The sequence below is a fragment of the Pelodiscus sinensis genome, chromosome 3 (genome assembly GCF_052426305.1).
Source record: "Pelodiscus sinensis isolate ZL-2025 chromosome 3, ASM5242630v1, whole genome shotgun sequence".
NCBI lineage: Eukaryota > Metazoa > Chordata > Testudines > Trionychidae > Pelodiscus > Pelodiscus sinensis.
The window spans coordinates 55,091,737-55,108,148 of NC_143054.1; the positions used below are offsets into that span (position 1 = coordinate 55,091,737).

General features: G+C 37.8%; 1 protein-coding gene across 44 annotated transcripts in view; it reads left to right on the top strand.

Moving 5' to 3' along the window:
- The window catches only part of RIMS1 (regulating synaptic membrane exocytosis 1), a 468,693-nt gene that overhangs the window by 261,709 nt on the left and 190,572 nt on the right, over positions 1 to 16,412 (top strand). For all 44 annotated transcript variants that reach the window (XM_089777124.1, XM_075923725.2, XM_075923757.2 and 41 more), the window contains 4 exons: positions 142 to 241; positions 3,180 to 3,303; positions 11,780 to 11,826; positions 16,166 to 16,278. In XM_089777124.1, the coding sequence (XP_089633250.1) occupies positions 142 to 241; positions 3,180 to 3,303; positions 11,780 to 11,826; positions 16,166 to 16,278 (384 nt within the window). The remainder of the gene's footprint in view (positions 1 to 141; positions 242 to 3,179; positions 3,304 to 11,779; positions 11,827 to 16,165; positions 16,279 to 16,412) is intronic.

Genomic DNA, 16,412 nt, shown 5'->3' on the forward strand with positions numbered 1-16,412 from the left:
AATTATGAATGACTGAGGCCCTAGTTATAAATATAATATCAATGTGATTAAATAAACCACACAAGTTAAACTATTTACATTATATTCCTTAATATGTTTCTAGTTTGCGGTTTGAAAACTCTTGAATTTATGATTATCTAGGTTGTTGGAGGAAAAATGACAGATTTAGGACGACTTGGTGCCTTCATTACCAAAGTAAAGAAGGGTAGTCTAGCTGATGTGGTGGGCCACCTAAGAGCAGGTAATTAAATCAACTGTACTCTGACAAGTTTATGTTATTATTTTGACTTTATAAAATGAAATTGTTAATGTTATGTGGATAGTTTTCATGTATAAATATTGTAAACGGTGAAAATTGTTTAATGTCCATCTAGTCAGTTTTAATTATTATTGCTTAGCTGCTGAAGGCTCAATATTGAGTATTGCCAGTAACAGAAATAAAATAGAGAGTAAATGGTTTTAGAAAAAACAAGTGAAAATATTTTCTCAGATAAAATCTTCGTACAATAAAACTCCAATTGTCCGACATCCACTGGTCCGACACTCCCAATAGTCCAGCACCAACTGGACCCCGGAAGTGGTCCGGCCAGCTGGACAATTGGAGCTGCTGTGAGCCCCATGGGCACTTGCGGCTGGTAAAGGGAAGGGGAGAAGAGGGGAAGAGGATTATACCCCTGTGACGAGTCTGCTGGGACCCACACTGCGTCTGGCTGGGGTGTGGGGATGGGCAGAGAACGGCGTGGCGAGGGGCAAACTCTCCGCTGTTTTGCATGAAGGCGGGGGAAGCCCCGTGCCGCCACTGGGAATTTCCGGGAGGGAAGCAGGCTCCCTACCCCCTAGATTGCAGTAGTTATTGCCAAGCAGGGGGGTGAGGGGCAGTGCTGCGGGACCAACCCAGCAGCACCCCAGCTGCTCTGCTCCACCGCTTGCTCACCGCTCGTCAGTTTCAGCAGCAGCAGCGGCGGACTTGGGGAAGCGGTGGAGTAGAGCAGCTGGGGTGCTGCCGGGATGGTCCCTCACCCCCCTGCTTGGCACCCGGCAGCACCCCAGCTGCTCTGCTCCGCCACTTCCCCAAGTCCGCCGCTGCCGCTGCTGAAACTGACAAGCAGCGGAGCAGAGTAGCTGGGGTGCTGGCAGGGTAGTCCCGTAGCATTGCCCCTCATCCCCCTGCTCAGTGATAACTACTGCAGTCTAGTGGGTAGGAAGCCTGCTCCCCTCCCGGAAACTCTCGGCAGTAGCGCAGGGCTTCCCCCGCCTTCCTGCAAAACGCCCCTTGCTGCGCCGTTCCCCGCCTACCCCCCGGACACAGTGCGGATCCCAGCAGACCTGTCACAGCCCCCCCACCGGAGTACCTCCCGGTACTCCGGCATATCCAATAACCTGGCACTACCTAGGTCCCAGAGGTGCCGGATTATCGGAAGTCTACTGTATCATGAAAATTGATGGTAAGTAATACTCTGAACAAAATCAAGTGAACAAAAACAATAAAAGGTACAATGCCATGAAGAGAAACTGCACCTGGATTTAAGCAGTGGCCTGGCCTGCAGGTTTCCCACTCCTGCAAAGTGCCCAGCTATGCATATACAACTGACAACTGACATACAACTGACAGTGTGATACCTCAGGATCAATGTTCCCTCTAAGCAGCAGAGCAGCACAGCTTCACAGGTGGATTAATCTGCCCAGCCCAGTCAGTCAGCTCCATGCATGGATCCCTGAGCCTCTGACTGAGCAGTGCTGATTAATCCACCTGTGAAGCTGTGCTGCCCTGCAGCTTAGAGGAAACACTGTCCATGATGATTTTTCCAGGTGCTGTTTTAAAAAAAATATCTAGGAAATTATGCACACAAAAGCTATATTGAAACAAGATTATTATGGTTCTAAAGTGAAACATTCAAATCTAGGAAATGCCAGAATTAAAGTTGTCTGTTCTAAATAGTCTACTAGTGAGTTTTAGCTTACTAACCCATTTTATTTCTCGCCACTTCATAGAGGAAAATGAACTTCAGCAATACTGAATGATAATTCTGCTACATTAATGTACTTAATAGTTCATATCCTAAAGGATTCCAAAGCACTATACAAACATATTCAAACTCTGTAAAGGGATCTTTATATTTAATACTGAATTGCAGATACCTCTGAGGTGAAAGAATAGGCATTGTTGAACCGAACATGGAATTGTGGAGGACAGAATAAAATTATCTGAAGTCAAGTTTGACTAAGATTAACTTTTAATCTTATCAAGAATTCCTTTAGATTCTCAACAAACTCAGTTTTTCAGTGCTTGCTTTAGATCTTATTCCAAAGGCCTCCAGCAACATGGTATGATGTTAGACTGAGTCATTGGTACAGGTTTGAGTCTGAGAAATACTAAACGACCATCACTGAATAAAAGTAATGAAACAAAATGCAGTATGTCTTGCAGTGCTTTTGATTACTGCCTATAATTGGTCCTGGTGGTATTTGTGAACATATGTAATGGTTTCCTGAGAATTAATTTTATAAATTTACCTTATTTTTGAAAATATTATGTGAGAATTTCCTCTTGATGTAACACTCACAAATATAAAAGTATACTGTAAGTATATATTTGAATTCTAGCTCTGAACACCATAAAAGACAGATTAACTCATCCAACAATTTCAGATCAGCTTGTTGCTTTTTGCTTTCCTTATCTTTTCAAGAGACACTGACTCATCTACCACTTTTTATTCTTTTTTAAAATTTGGTACAAGCTATGAAGACTTGGTAACAAATACTATGGTGCTAAAGTCATATTAAATATACATAATATAACTGTCAATGAAAATGATTGATTAAGTTTTTAACTCTTAGCTAATCAGAAATTTTATTTTGGAGATTAGCTTATCTTTTTTTATACACAGGATACCAGCTCTAGTTAATAAAGTGAGTTTCAAAAGGTAGCATACAGTTTTGATTCTATGGCACAGTCCAATTGCCATATTATTTCAGAAGTATTGGAAAATACTGAACTGTTTGCAACTGATAGGAAAGAAGAATTGAGAGTGACTTAAAAACACTGACTAATAGCTCCACGATAGTATTTTTTATTTCAGAGACTATACCTAGAGCTACATAAGCTTGCTATATGTTTTGCTGTTTTTGTGGGAAAAAGTGGAAAATAAGATAAAATAATCTTTCCTTTTAAATTCTAGGGGATGAAGTTCTAGAATGGAATGGTAAACCCCTTCCTGGAGCTACAAATGAAGAAGTTTACAACATTATTTTAGAATCAAAATCAGAACCTCAAGTTGAAATTATTGTTTCAAGGCCTATTGGGTAAGGCTAAAAAACTTGCTTCTTAAGTTGACTAAATTACATGTATTTGCAGTATTTCAAAAAACTGATACATATCTACATATATTTGTAGTACAGTAAAATACTATGACATGTTAACAACTAGTCAGTTTGAAAGTTATTAATTTATAATATTGGAGGATAATGTAGCATTTTCCTGTTACAAACTTAGATTTCTTCTATAGCTGTAGTAATATCGCTATTACGGACAATTTTTCTAGACAGAGTGAAAAAGAGTATGTCTGCAACATGGACAATGGGGAAAAATTGCCAGTAATGGGCATAAACTAAATAGACCATATTACCTGGCCCACAGTCAGTCTAGAAGGAGGTCTTGCCCCTTTGATATTTTCCATGATGTTGAAAGAAGAAACTTAGGACTTGATTCTGGTGGATATACAGAAATAAAACTCCCATTCTGATGGGTGGGGAGCTGTGCCTGATAAGCTCTGCTTTATTAAGCTCTTAAATTTAATTCATTCACAATAACATTAATTACATCAACACTGTAGAGTTGGAAGCAGCCATCAGTAAACATTAAACATCTCGTGACTTGAAATAAATTGGTTCATGAAGAATTCAAGAGTGCCCTTTATAATCAAATAAGTTCTATTTGATTGATGTTTTACTGTAATTGTAAATGATACTGTCATTAAAAGAATTTAGCATCTGTATTCCCTAGTTTATAAAATAATTCTCATAATAGCAAACAGTTTACATTATATTACTGTGGATGTAAAACCAAGTTTGTAATAGCAAAATATTGACAATTGGGGGCAAAATTCTGCCTGTCTAGATTGTATAAATAATCCCATAATGATCAATGAAACTGTTTACTTAAATACAATTAGTAGAATTTAGTCCTAGAGCTGTGACTAGGCTAGGTGTGCCTGTGCTTCAGCTAGGAGGTGTAATTCCCAAGTAAAAGTAGAACTGCACACTATCTCTGTTCATACTAACACCAAAAAACAATTGTATGGCCATGGCAGGTAGGATGGTGTCGCTGGCTAGCCCCTTCAGTACAATCTTGACAACTCCTTGTGTACACACTCAGGTGGGATTTAGGTTTGCCTCTATTTTTGTATAACAAGAGGTGAGAAACAAATCAGAGTTTAGTTTCAGATAAAATTAGTAGAATTTGAAAAGATTTCTTTAGTTTCCTATCTGAATTTCATCAGGCTTGATGCCAGCAATATGTGTACATGTGAACCTAATGCCATAGCAATAATCATATAGATAAGAGAGTCACTTGTTCTTCTCCAGCAATTGTGCATTCTTTTCCCAATCTGAAATTGCCAGATTTAATCCAAATCATAATTCATCTGACATATGGCTTAGATCCAATAATAATCTTTAGATTCAGAAGCTTGAAAAACTTTATTCTCATTAGAAGGTCTTCCTTCCTGTGCTTGACAATAAACCTCTTGTCCTATCATCAGAGGTTAAGGAAAATATTTTTCTTCTTCCTGCTTGTGACACTCTTTGTAGCAAAACCAGTACGTATTTCACTGGGCTTTCATTGGACCTAGATTAGATTTTGGAGGGAAGAAAACGTGTAAAAAAAATAAAAATAAAACACTTGAACAATTCAGATAGAAATAAAGACAATGTAAATTGTATGTAATAGAATATTGTTAAATTGGCACTTGAAGAAAGTCCAGCTTTAGAGATAGTTAATAACACCTGCATATTTTTAAATACTGTATTATATGTGGATAATAATTTGTAATGTAACTGTCTGGTAAAGAAGATGAATAAATGATGTAATTATAATAACTTCCAAAAGTATTACAATAAAAATTGAAAATATTCAGTAAAGCTTTCTTGAAGAAGAATTGTACATAAAATACAATTGTTGAGTAATTAGATTCAAAGAACATACGGTACTGAATATATCATACTAAGAACACTGCAAAAATCTTTTACTTATTTAGATCTTATAGTGATGAATGTGACAGTTTTTATTGCATTTGTGACTGCACAATGCAAAAGTCATTATTTGCTTAACATATGGTTTGATCAATGGATATTTCCTTGAGGAAAGAGGGAAAAACACTATGAACCAATTCCTGCTAACTTTAATCTTATAAGTAGCCCCTTTGGCAACAGTATTACTGAATTATTAAATCAAAGTAGAATTTGACACAATACCTAGAAATGTCCCTCTGCTGTAATCATTCATTGCTGACATTTCACTACTTACAGCTGTTTCTTAATAACTGGCACTAATAACTGGAAAGAATAAATAAATGTCACAAGTGGACTGGAGCATGTAACTTGAAATGAAGGGCTTCATTAAAGACTTGAGCGTGCTCCCATTACAGTCAAAAGCAAAATTTCCATTGACTTTACTCAGAACAAGATTGATCTATCATTTTTCAAATGGTCAATCACACACAATTTACAACAGAAGAAATTTTGATAAGGGCTAACAAAGAATGATGCACCATAAAAATAGTTGTTTTCCTTGGTTCTTAAATGCTATGTTTGAAATAAACTGGAGTATTGGAAGAACATTATTGTTGTTCTGTGCTTTTAGATGACAGATTTCTAATCTTTTGTAGCATCTCTTGGTTTGCCACCTGAATTGTATGCTCATTCCAAACTCATTAAGATGAAACTTTCCATTCAGCCAGGGGCGGCCCGTGACTATAGGCCAACTTGGCCATTGCTTAGGGCGCCGCCTTCAATGGTGCCCGATGATGACGTCATGGGGCACCCGATGATAATGTCACTCAATTGATGGCCATGCAGGCAGGGCTGTCAATTGCGCATTCCGCCTGGGGTGCCAGCTGCCGCAGTCTGCCTCAGGCCGCTCCTGCATTCAGCTATTATCAGAGATTTTCCTTTGATCATAGTATCACGTCTCCTGCGTAAATGGCAGAACAAAGTGTTCTATAGACAATCCCTGACAGATGTTTCTTGAACCTGCTCCTTAAAAAATCCCTGATGTTGGAGATTTTGAAACCTCCCTAGGCAATTTAATACAGTGCTTAACCACTTGGCAGTTAAGAAGTTTTTCCTAATGTCCATACTATACCTCTGTTGCTGTGATTTAAGCCCATTGCTTCTTGTCCTATTCTCAGAGGTTAAGGAGAACATTTTTCTCCCTCTTCTTTGTAACAAGTATGTACTTGAAAACTGTTGTCATGTCCCCTCTCAATCTTTCTTCTCCAGACTAAACAAAGCCAGGTTTTTTTCAGTCTTTCCTTATAGGTGATAATTTTTCTACTTCTATTATTTTTGTTGCTTTTTGGACTTTCTCCAATTTGTCCACATCTTTCCCAAAATGTGGTACCCAGAACTGGACCAATACTCCAATTAAGGCCTAGTCACCATGAAGTAGAGCAGGAGAATTACTTCTCATGTCTTGATTACAACACTTCTGGTAATGCATCCCAGAATATTTGCCTTTTTTCCAGTAGTGTTACACCGTTGATTCATATTTAGCTTGTGGTCCACTATGAACTCCAGATACCTTTCCCCAGTACTCTTTCCTAGGCAGTCATTTCCTGTTTTGCTTGTGTGCAACTAGATGGAGTGCTTTGCATTTGTCCTTATTGAATTTTATCCTGTTTACTTCAGACCATTTCTCCAGTTTGTGCTGGTGAGTTGCTTAAAGGACTGTGCTGCCCAGAGACCTAGGCATTCATGTGCACAGGGCTGAAACATTTATTTCTGCGCCCTGTACTTTCTTGCTACATAGGGTACGGGAACCAGTTTTCCTTCTTCGTTATTTTGCAGAAGAGTAGCAGCTAGTACTACACCATTACAGCTAGCCAGATAACAAATGACTGTTACTCATTGGGAAAGTGTAAAAGCTGCAGCTGCTTTTTACTTTAAAATACTTAGGGCCAAATCCTGTTTAATCCCCCATTCCTATTGAGTCTTTTTTCCATAAAGGATGTGTGATTTCAACATACTTGTATATATGTGGCCATAGAAAATTAAATCTCTTCATGCAATACTTGTAAAGAGTGTGCATCTGGGGGAGCTGGCATTTCCAATAGTGGTTTCACTTTTTGCTTGTCTACTTGCCTGCCCTCTCTTTCAATTACTATGTTCAGGTACACTTAGTTGGCCTTGGACATTGGAAGTTGATTAAAATTTTCCAATTTATTACTATTTTCTAAAAACACAATACATCAACACTATCTATACAACAAACAACACAAAATATATTTTTGTCATGACAATAAATCCATGGCATTCTGAGTTGTTCCTCAGCTGGTACCAGTTTCGTTCTGAAATTCCAAATGACAATAACTTTTTCTACTCCCTTGAGCGGTATGGAGAGAGGGAGGAGGGCAGGGTTGCGAGGTGTCCGGTTTTGAACCAGATTGTCCAGTATTTGAGCTTTCTGTTTGGGAAACAAATTGAGAAAATATAAATGTCCGATGTTTTCTAAATAAGATGTAATGTAGATTGTGATGTAATGTCAAGTGTGTCCGGTATTTTTGTTGAAACCATCTGGCAACCCTAGGGGAGGGATGTGGATTATTTCTTAAAATCTCCTTTTGTTTTACAAAAGTTTGTGCTGATCGCTGGAAAAACAAAGGAATTACTCCCATACTTTCTTTTGTTTTTTTTCAATCACTTCTACCTTTTAAAGGTTTGGGTGAATTATCTCACTGTTCAGTTATTAAATTCAGGAGGTGGTGTACATCAGTTTCTCTTCTTATACAGCAAACCAGGTTTGTAATTTATTATTTTTCTGCTGTGCTAAGCTTTAATTTTGTTTATGAATAACAGCTGAGAGGCATTGTTTCTGTAATGGTTTTGTGAGTGTGTGTTCACAGAATTTTCATATACTTTTATTAAGGGGACAATGTGATTACTCAGAATCACCAGAAGGCTGAGTGTTTTAATATTAATTTTTTGTGCATCTTATCCCTGCTGTTGCTCCAGAGGACACTACCTTTTTCATTTTTTACAATCTTCAACTGCTTACTTTTCCCCAGCCTTTGCAGAATTAATTTCTTACTCTTTTTCCTTTAATTATTTGCTTATTTTCCAAAATGACAACTTTATCAGTTCAGATATCACCATTCCAAGTATTATTCGAGGGAACTGATTTTCTCATACCTGTGCTTACTGCTTCCCTTGCTCCTGCCTTTATGCCCCCTCTCTTGCCCCAGGCTAATAGCAAGTTTTCTATCTGTTGCCTGCCTGCTTCTCTGGGCCAGATCATGCTTTCATTACCAGACCATCCTTTTCCACGGACACAGGCTTTCTTCCACTAGCAATTTAGCACGGAATGTAGGCTCCTCAACTATTCTCCACATCTTCTGGTCCCATTTCTTAAAACATTTCCAAAGGCGTCAAATTACACCTTATTGACACTTTCTTGTGTATCATTATTTGTCCATGATCCTATATTCTTCAGTATTCAGTCTGTTTTGTATTACCCCAGTCTGCTAGATCCTTCAGAGCCTATGTGCCTGCACTCCTTCAGAATTCTTACACGAGAAATGCAGTAAATACCACCTCAAACTCCTATATTCTTAAGAGTTTACTCCATGTGCCAATACAAGCAAAAATGTTATGTTTTCCTGTTAGCACTTGGCTCTCTATGACCTAGGGTGTGCACACCAAATTCTATTGTGAAAGATCAATTTTGCTCCAGGCAAACTCTTAAAAATAGCACAGTATATCACCTTAGTCCCTTTACTGCAATTCTCCACCAAAGCTTTCAAAGCTCCAGTGTTTTTGCTGAACGGACTAAAAGTTCTATGGCAGAGGATGCCATGTAAACATGGGGGAACATACTCAAAACAGGTAGAGTACAATCCAAATAAAGCCTTGAACCAGATTAAACAACATACTTAAGTATCTAGCTAGAGCTACTATATAAATAAAATATACCTTGAGATTTATTTTACAAATCTATAATAATATTTAAAGTTTCTGCCACATTTATATATTCAAGAATATAACATAGGAATTATTAGACCATCGAACAAAGTGTTAAGTATCAGTCAGTCATAAAATATGCTGTTAGTCTACTACCAAAAGTGAGACATTTGAAGTACAGAAACATTCAGAACTTGCTAATAAATGGTGTAAGTGAAGCTTTCTAGGTTACAGATGACTAGAAGATGAGTATTTGTACATTACAGCTCATTATTTCTTTTTCTTTTAATAAATGCCAGAAAAGTATTTTACCTGCATCACCAAGAGACCTTTCCATATAGTTACAGTAGCAATATTGACCTTTCTCTACATTAATGCCTGTTGCTCTAGCAGTGTTATGGTTAGCCAAATAAAGGTATTTATTATCTGTGCTTGAGGGATAATGCCAAGAGTCCCGTGGGCAACAAGCTTTAGTAGTAAATGGAAAAAATTGTTTATGTATCATTAGTGCAAATGCAGTATGTGACCATGTGTACACTGTCCATGTCACCAAAAGTGTAAGAAACAACACTATGGGAATATCTGTTCAAGATGCACTATGACATCAGAGATCCCTTCCAGCAAATCTAAATATTTGCAATGGGACATTGTTTTCCTCTAGTATTTATTAGAAAATAAATATTTATATTTCTTTTGCTATTTAATAACACAAGTTAACTTAAAATACTTGAGTTCAAGACCAGCAGGGAGTACTAGATTATTTAATATGACCTCATGATTCTCATAGTCATCACCACTGACCAAACACTAAATTCAAAATGAACTAACTTTTCAGTAGCTTTTCTTCATCTGTAGCTCCCAAGCACATTATTATGGTGAATTATCATGTTACCCTCATTTTACACATGAAGAAACCAAATTACAAACAGGAGAAATGACTTGCCTAAGGACACTCAACAAGCAGGTCACTTACCTAAGGTCACTCAACTAAACTTACTCTCCTATTTCTGTCTGGTGCCTACAAAGACTCAATCTACTTAGCCTATCTCCTCTTCTTAATTTGGAATGGGGAAAAAGCATTAACTAAGTGGATATATTAACCGTATAAGATCAGTTTGGATGTGTTGAGTAAATGCTGCAAGTTTGGTAGTTAGACATGCTAAATTCCAAGTTAAAAAAATAAATACTGCTTTAAACGGAAGACATCCAATCTGTCTTGATTATAGAATATGTAGCAACACCTCAATGATGTATGTGTGTGTAACTTAGCAAGACATGAATACACTGCATTGAAGAATGGAAAATGCTGTTTGATTAATTTATTTTCATGAGTTTTGAGGTGTTCATCCTTCTTAAATGGAAAAGACAAGCCACCGGAGTCCATAAATTGTAAGCTGAACTGAAGTAACGATAGCTCTGGAGCTTGTTTTAGTTTTTAGTCTGACATGTAGTCCAAGATTTTAAAAAATAAGACTCTAAAGTTAGGCTGCTGAATCATTTTTAAGTAACTTGGGCTACAATTTTCAAAGAAAACTAATAGAGTTAGATAGCCAACTCCTATTGAATTTCAGTGGGATTTGTTTGCCAACACCCTTAATCGTCCTATGAAAATTCCAGAGGCTGTAACCTGATTTTTTAAAGTGCTATATATGTTGCAAATCTCATCAGCTTCTGCACTTTACTTGAAGACTTTAGACTTCAGTTTTGGTAATTGTTAACTGTAAATTATAATGCAATTTGTGGTTTTAATGTGGATTGTAAATTATTTTAATTGATTAATTGAAAACATTTATTTCCATTTCCCTGCTCCAATTTATTAATATTTATAATGCATCATTCTTTTCTTACCCCCAAAATGTGTTTTTGGAGATTGTTGGAAACAGTACTACTGGGCCAAATATTAATAACAGCCAGACTCGGACAACCATTATAAATGCAATATCAGAGAGGTTACTCTGGATTTAGATTCATGTAACTGAGATGAGAATTTGATCCACTGTTGTTTTTCTGTGTGTGTGTGTGTGTGTGTGTGTGTGTGTGTGTGTGTGTGTGTATTCAGTTGCAATATGTTGCATGTTAGTATTTGTTGTCTAAACTAATACATGATTATCCTGTTCTTTGTTTTTTTAACATTACCACGTTATTTTTCTCTTTGTCATAAGACATTTTCATCAGTTTCATTCAGGAAGTTCCTTGAGATGTGTGTATAAAAATTACTAGTGAGATTTACAGTCTGAGATGTTGTGATTTGACCAGAAAAAAAGTCATCTCAGTAGCCGTAGCACTTCTCAACATCAAAGTTTTGGTTGTAAAAATATTGTGGAGCCTTCAACTGCAATATTAACATGGCATTGATTATTGCTTGTTTTTATTCATCATCTGCAAAAAGTCTTCTTTGGGATTAAAGTGTTTATGCACATTAGTTAACAGTGACAAGCTGTCCTGAAATAATTCCCCTTCCTTACTGCATATTGACAAATAGGTAAAAACAAAAACTAAGCGATGTTTGAAAAAGGCGTACTAGAAACTGTAGTTAACTATGTCTGTTCAGTACTGAAGAGCAGTAGTTCACCTGTTTACTATTTTGTGTATATTTCTCTTTTAGTGACATTCCAAGGATTCCTGAGAGTTCCCACCCTCCACTAGAGTCTAGTAAGCATATACTTTTTTTTATCTGCACGTATATTGTAAAAATGTTGTATCTTTTTGTAAAACTAGAGTCAATATGAAATTGAAAAAACTATATAAAATGGAATATAAATAGTTCAAATCTGCACAGGATATTAAGGTTTTCTTCTATATTAACAATGAAAGGCCCATGTGGTGTTCACACTACATAGATACAGCATTTTTCATCCTCACAAACTGTCTAATCTTTCTAGATTATCACTGTAAGAAAGGTAACTATTATTATCCTCATTTTACCCATGAGAAAGATGAGGCAGAAGAGTTAAGCAAGGAAATTGTCTCAGGCTGCACAGGGAGTCATAATTTCCCATCTTTGATTGTTTTTCTCATGTTCAGATCCCTAGACTGGACCTTTCATTATCTTATCCAGAATTGGCTTTTGTGGGAGTGTCTTAGACCAGGACCAAATGTTGCCTCATGCCTTTTATGCACAGCACTATCTATAGTAAATTGGGTTTTGTGAGAGCGATCAATCTAAGAAAGACTGGGAGGAAAATAGTCTCTGTTTGACAGCAACTCTATTGCTGGATAACGACTTATTTTCTATTATGCCCCACTTCAGGGACAAGAAGACAAGAGATCTTCTTGTTCCTGGTGCAGATTTTTATGCCAGTAGATAAAAGTAAAGTCAGACTCACTGACTACTTCTCTGCCCCGTTATTTCCCCCTAACTCCCCATCCAGACTACAGATGAGAAAACCTTTGGGTAGCCTCTCTGATTGATCTTCTCCTAAATAGAGAAACATCATCATTTTGCCCATTATCAATAGCCAATGAATATAATTACCCAGGTGCCCAAAATATGGTATGAGATTTCCATACAAACTAGGTAAGATCCCTATTCTGGAATACATAAAACCTAAATTTAGATAGATCACAAATGGTAGCAAACAAGGGATGGTGAAGGGTGGATAAGCTTAATAAACTTATATATTTGCTTAGGTTTGTTTTGTATAAAATCATAGAATGATAAGACTGGCAGGGACCTTGAGAGGTGTTCTAGTCCAGTCTCCTGTACTTATGGCAGGAACAAGCACCATCTAGACCAACCCTGACAGGCGTTTGTCTAATCTGCTCTTAAAATTATCCAATGATGGAGACACCACAGTATCCCTATGTTACGCTTAAAAAAAGCACATGAGATCTTTTATAGGGGAAAAGGCAGTATGCCACATTTATTGAGAATTCAACAGTAGCATATGCTTGTCAGTCACTCACACACACAAACACCATACACACAGTCCCGCCAGATGATGTTATAATTACCAGTCAGGAGTCTGGATCAATCTAGTGGTCAGACAGATCGATCACAGAGGGGGAGCTGGGCTTTGTTGGTCGTGATCCAATGCTCTCCTGGAGTTGGTGGCAAGACAAACCCAAAGTTCATAGCAAAGCAGCCTGCTTTTATAATCCTTTTCTCTGTTGAAGTTTATGGATTTCGCTGTGCCAGTCTGTGTCCGGTGGGTTATCTTTTTGATGTTAATCATTCCCAAAACATCTCCGTAAAGCTCATCCTGTAATCAATTGTCTTTTGGGGGTTCTTGCTTCACTTTAGAGTTGTCAGTCTGCCAATCTGATCAATCCTTGACCATGGGTACGCATTGATGGTTTCTCTGACACTGACAAGTCTGTCTTCACCCATACCTCCCTCCTCCTTTCTTGGCCATCTGGCTCTGAGGATAACCTGTGCACCTCTATCTCGACACATACATAACACTTTCACACATAAACAGTCTTTACAAGGACCTTCAAAGAAAAGCATAAACAATAGTGTCTCATATTGGTCAAAGCAAAAGACATTGTAAATCAAACAATTTAGACTCTAGACTTCAGCATTCCTCTAATCTCATTAACATAGACACAACACCAAAACTTTATCTCTTTACTTACTAAACTCATTAAACTTTAAAACAAAGAAATGTACAGTATATTTAACTAAAGGGCTTGATTAAATGTGTTACTTTACATTACTACATTATTAAACCTAAAATGCAAATATAAAAAGATATAACACTCCTACTCCAACACCTAGGCAATTTATTCCAATGTTTAACCACCCTGACAAGAAGTTTTCCTTAATGCCCAATCTAAATTGCCCTGGTTGCAATTTAAGTCCATTGCTTCTTGTCCTATCCTCAGAAGGTAAAGAGGACAATTTTTCTCCCTACTTCTTATAACAACTTTTTATGTTCGTGAACGTTGTTATCATGTCCCCCCTCAATTGTCTCTTCTCCAAACTAAACAAACCCAGTTCTTTCAGTCTTCCCTCATTGGTAATGTTTCTAGACCTTTAATCATTTTTTTGCTCTTCTCTGAACTTTCTCTCATTTGTCTACATCTTCTCCTGAAATGTGGCACCCAGAACTCCCCAATACTTCAGTTGAGACCTAATCAGTGCTGACTAAAGTGGAAGAATTACTTCTCGTGTCTTGCTTACAACACTCCTAAATCAAAATACCATTATATAACTTTCTTTGCATTACTGATTTCTAACTAATTTTTAAATTTAATTATTTTAATGTCTTAAAAATCCCAGTGGCCAAAGAGTCCAGAAGGAATATGGATGTATAGGAATGAAAGGGGAATATGGTGTGGGCAGAGTATTGGTATGGGGAAATGGACTGCAAGAGGAAGAAAGGAAAGAAGAAAGGAAGGCATATGCATGGAACAGCAAGATAAATAGAAACAAGGTAGTAGGACATGGCAATGGAAATTAATTCAGGGAGTCTGTTCAGAATAATTCATTGGTGAAGGAGGCAGATGCAGAGTGTCACTGATGATGGCAGAAGAGACTGGATTATGTCTCTTCAGTTGGTATGAACCAGAATAGGCCCATTGGTTTGAGTGGAGTTACCAGCTGAGAATATGGACATTCTAAAGTAGGTTTGCTGGATGAGAAAACCTGACAGTCTCCTGAGGTGGTATGTCTTTAGGAGGCCGTGATGTTGTGTTGCCCTAGCATTTTTGCTGAGGCTGGTGGTGCGGATAGTGAAGCCTGAGGGACCTGGTGATTTTAAGCAGGGGCGGATGAGGATTTTGTGGGGCCCAGGGCAGCACAATTTTGCAAGGTCCCCCTTTTGACATGGCGCATGCACAGGGCTTCTTGAAGCATGGGCCTGGGGCGGCCGCCCCGCTTGCCCTGCACTATATCTGCCACTGATTTTAAGCTCAGCGAAAATCCAGTGTAAATGTCACAGAGAGCTTGAATATCCTGCATCCTTCTCTGCTGCAGCCAGGGAATGTCTACACTGGGGGGGAGGAATAGCTCAGTGGTTTGAGCATTGGCCTGCTAAACCAAGGGTTGTGAGTTCAATCCTTATGGAGACCATTTAGGAATTTGGGGCAAAAATTTGTCACAGATGGTACTTGGTCCTGCTGTAAAGGCAGGGGACTGGACTCAATGACCTTCAAGGTCCCTTCCAGTTCTAGGAGATAGGCAATCTCCATTATTTTATACACTGAAGGCTTTTTGTGCAAGAACAGCTATTTTTGCACAAAAACTTGCCGGGTGTCTACACTGCATGCACATTCTTGTGCAAGTAAATTTACAGTACAGTGTCAGAAAACGGGGCTTCTTCCGGAAGTGTTATTCTTCTCCCCATGAGGAATAAGCCCTTTTGCGCAAGAGCTCTTCCACAAGAAGGCAGTGTAGATAGCAACATGATTTTCTTGCGCAAGAAACCCCTATGGCTAAAATGGCCATCAGAGCTTTCTTGCTCAAGAGAGTTTTCACGTTGCCATGGACGCTCTTGTGCAAAAGCACGTGGCAGTTTGGACACGTTTTTGTGGAAGGCCTTTTGCACAAGAACTCTTGTGCAAAACAGTTCTTGTGCAAGAAGCCTGCAGTGTAGACATAGCCCCAGTGTATTAGTATTTGCAGAAGAGTAGAGCCTTTAATAAGCCACACCTGGAAGAAAGTTGCTTTCAGTAGAAGTGGGGAGCACCTGATAGTTTATCTCACATAAGAGATTCCACAGTGTAGCTAAAACTGAGAGCTTTTCTACACATAAACTCACATTTGTTTAGTTAAACCTGTATGGATGCTCTTATTTCTTTTTAGTTTAAACCTATTCCTAACTAACTTGAGTGAAACTAAAGTTTGCCTGATTTAACCTGAAATAAGAGGGTTCACACAGGTTTTTGCACTAGTTTAAATAAATCAGTTTAAAATTATGCCTTAAGATAAAGTAAAGGAATTCTGCATATTGACATGCCTGGAATACATTAAAGCAATTGACAGATCTAATTAATTTGGCTTCAAATCAGTTCTAGGTCTGAGATTTTGTTTCTCTTATTCATTTAGGTTCAAGTTCTTTTGAATCTCAGAAAATGGAAAGGCCTTGTATTTCTGTTATTTCTCCAACTAGTCCTGGAGCTCTAAAAGATGCACCACAAGTCCTACCAGGGCAGCTTTCTGTAAGTGTATATTCGTACCAGAAAAAATACCCTTTATGTGTTCCAATATATTTTGTTGGTTTCTATTAATATTTAGACATAGCTGGCTATATTACATAACGTGCAATCTTTTATAAAGCAAATAATCAGTTTTC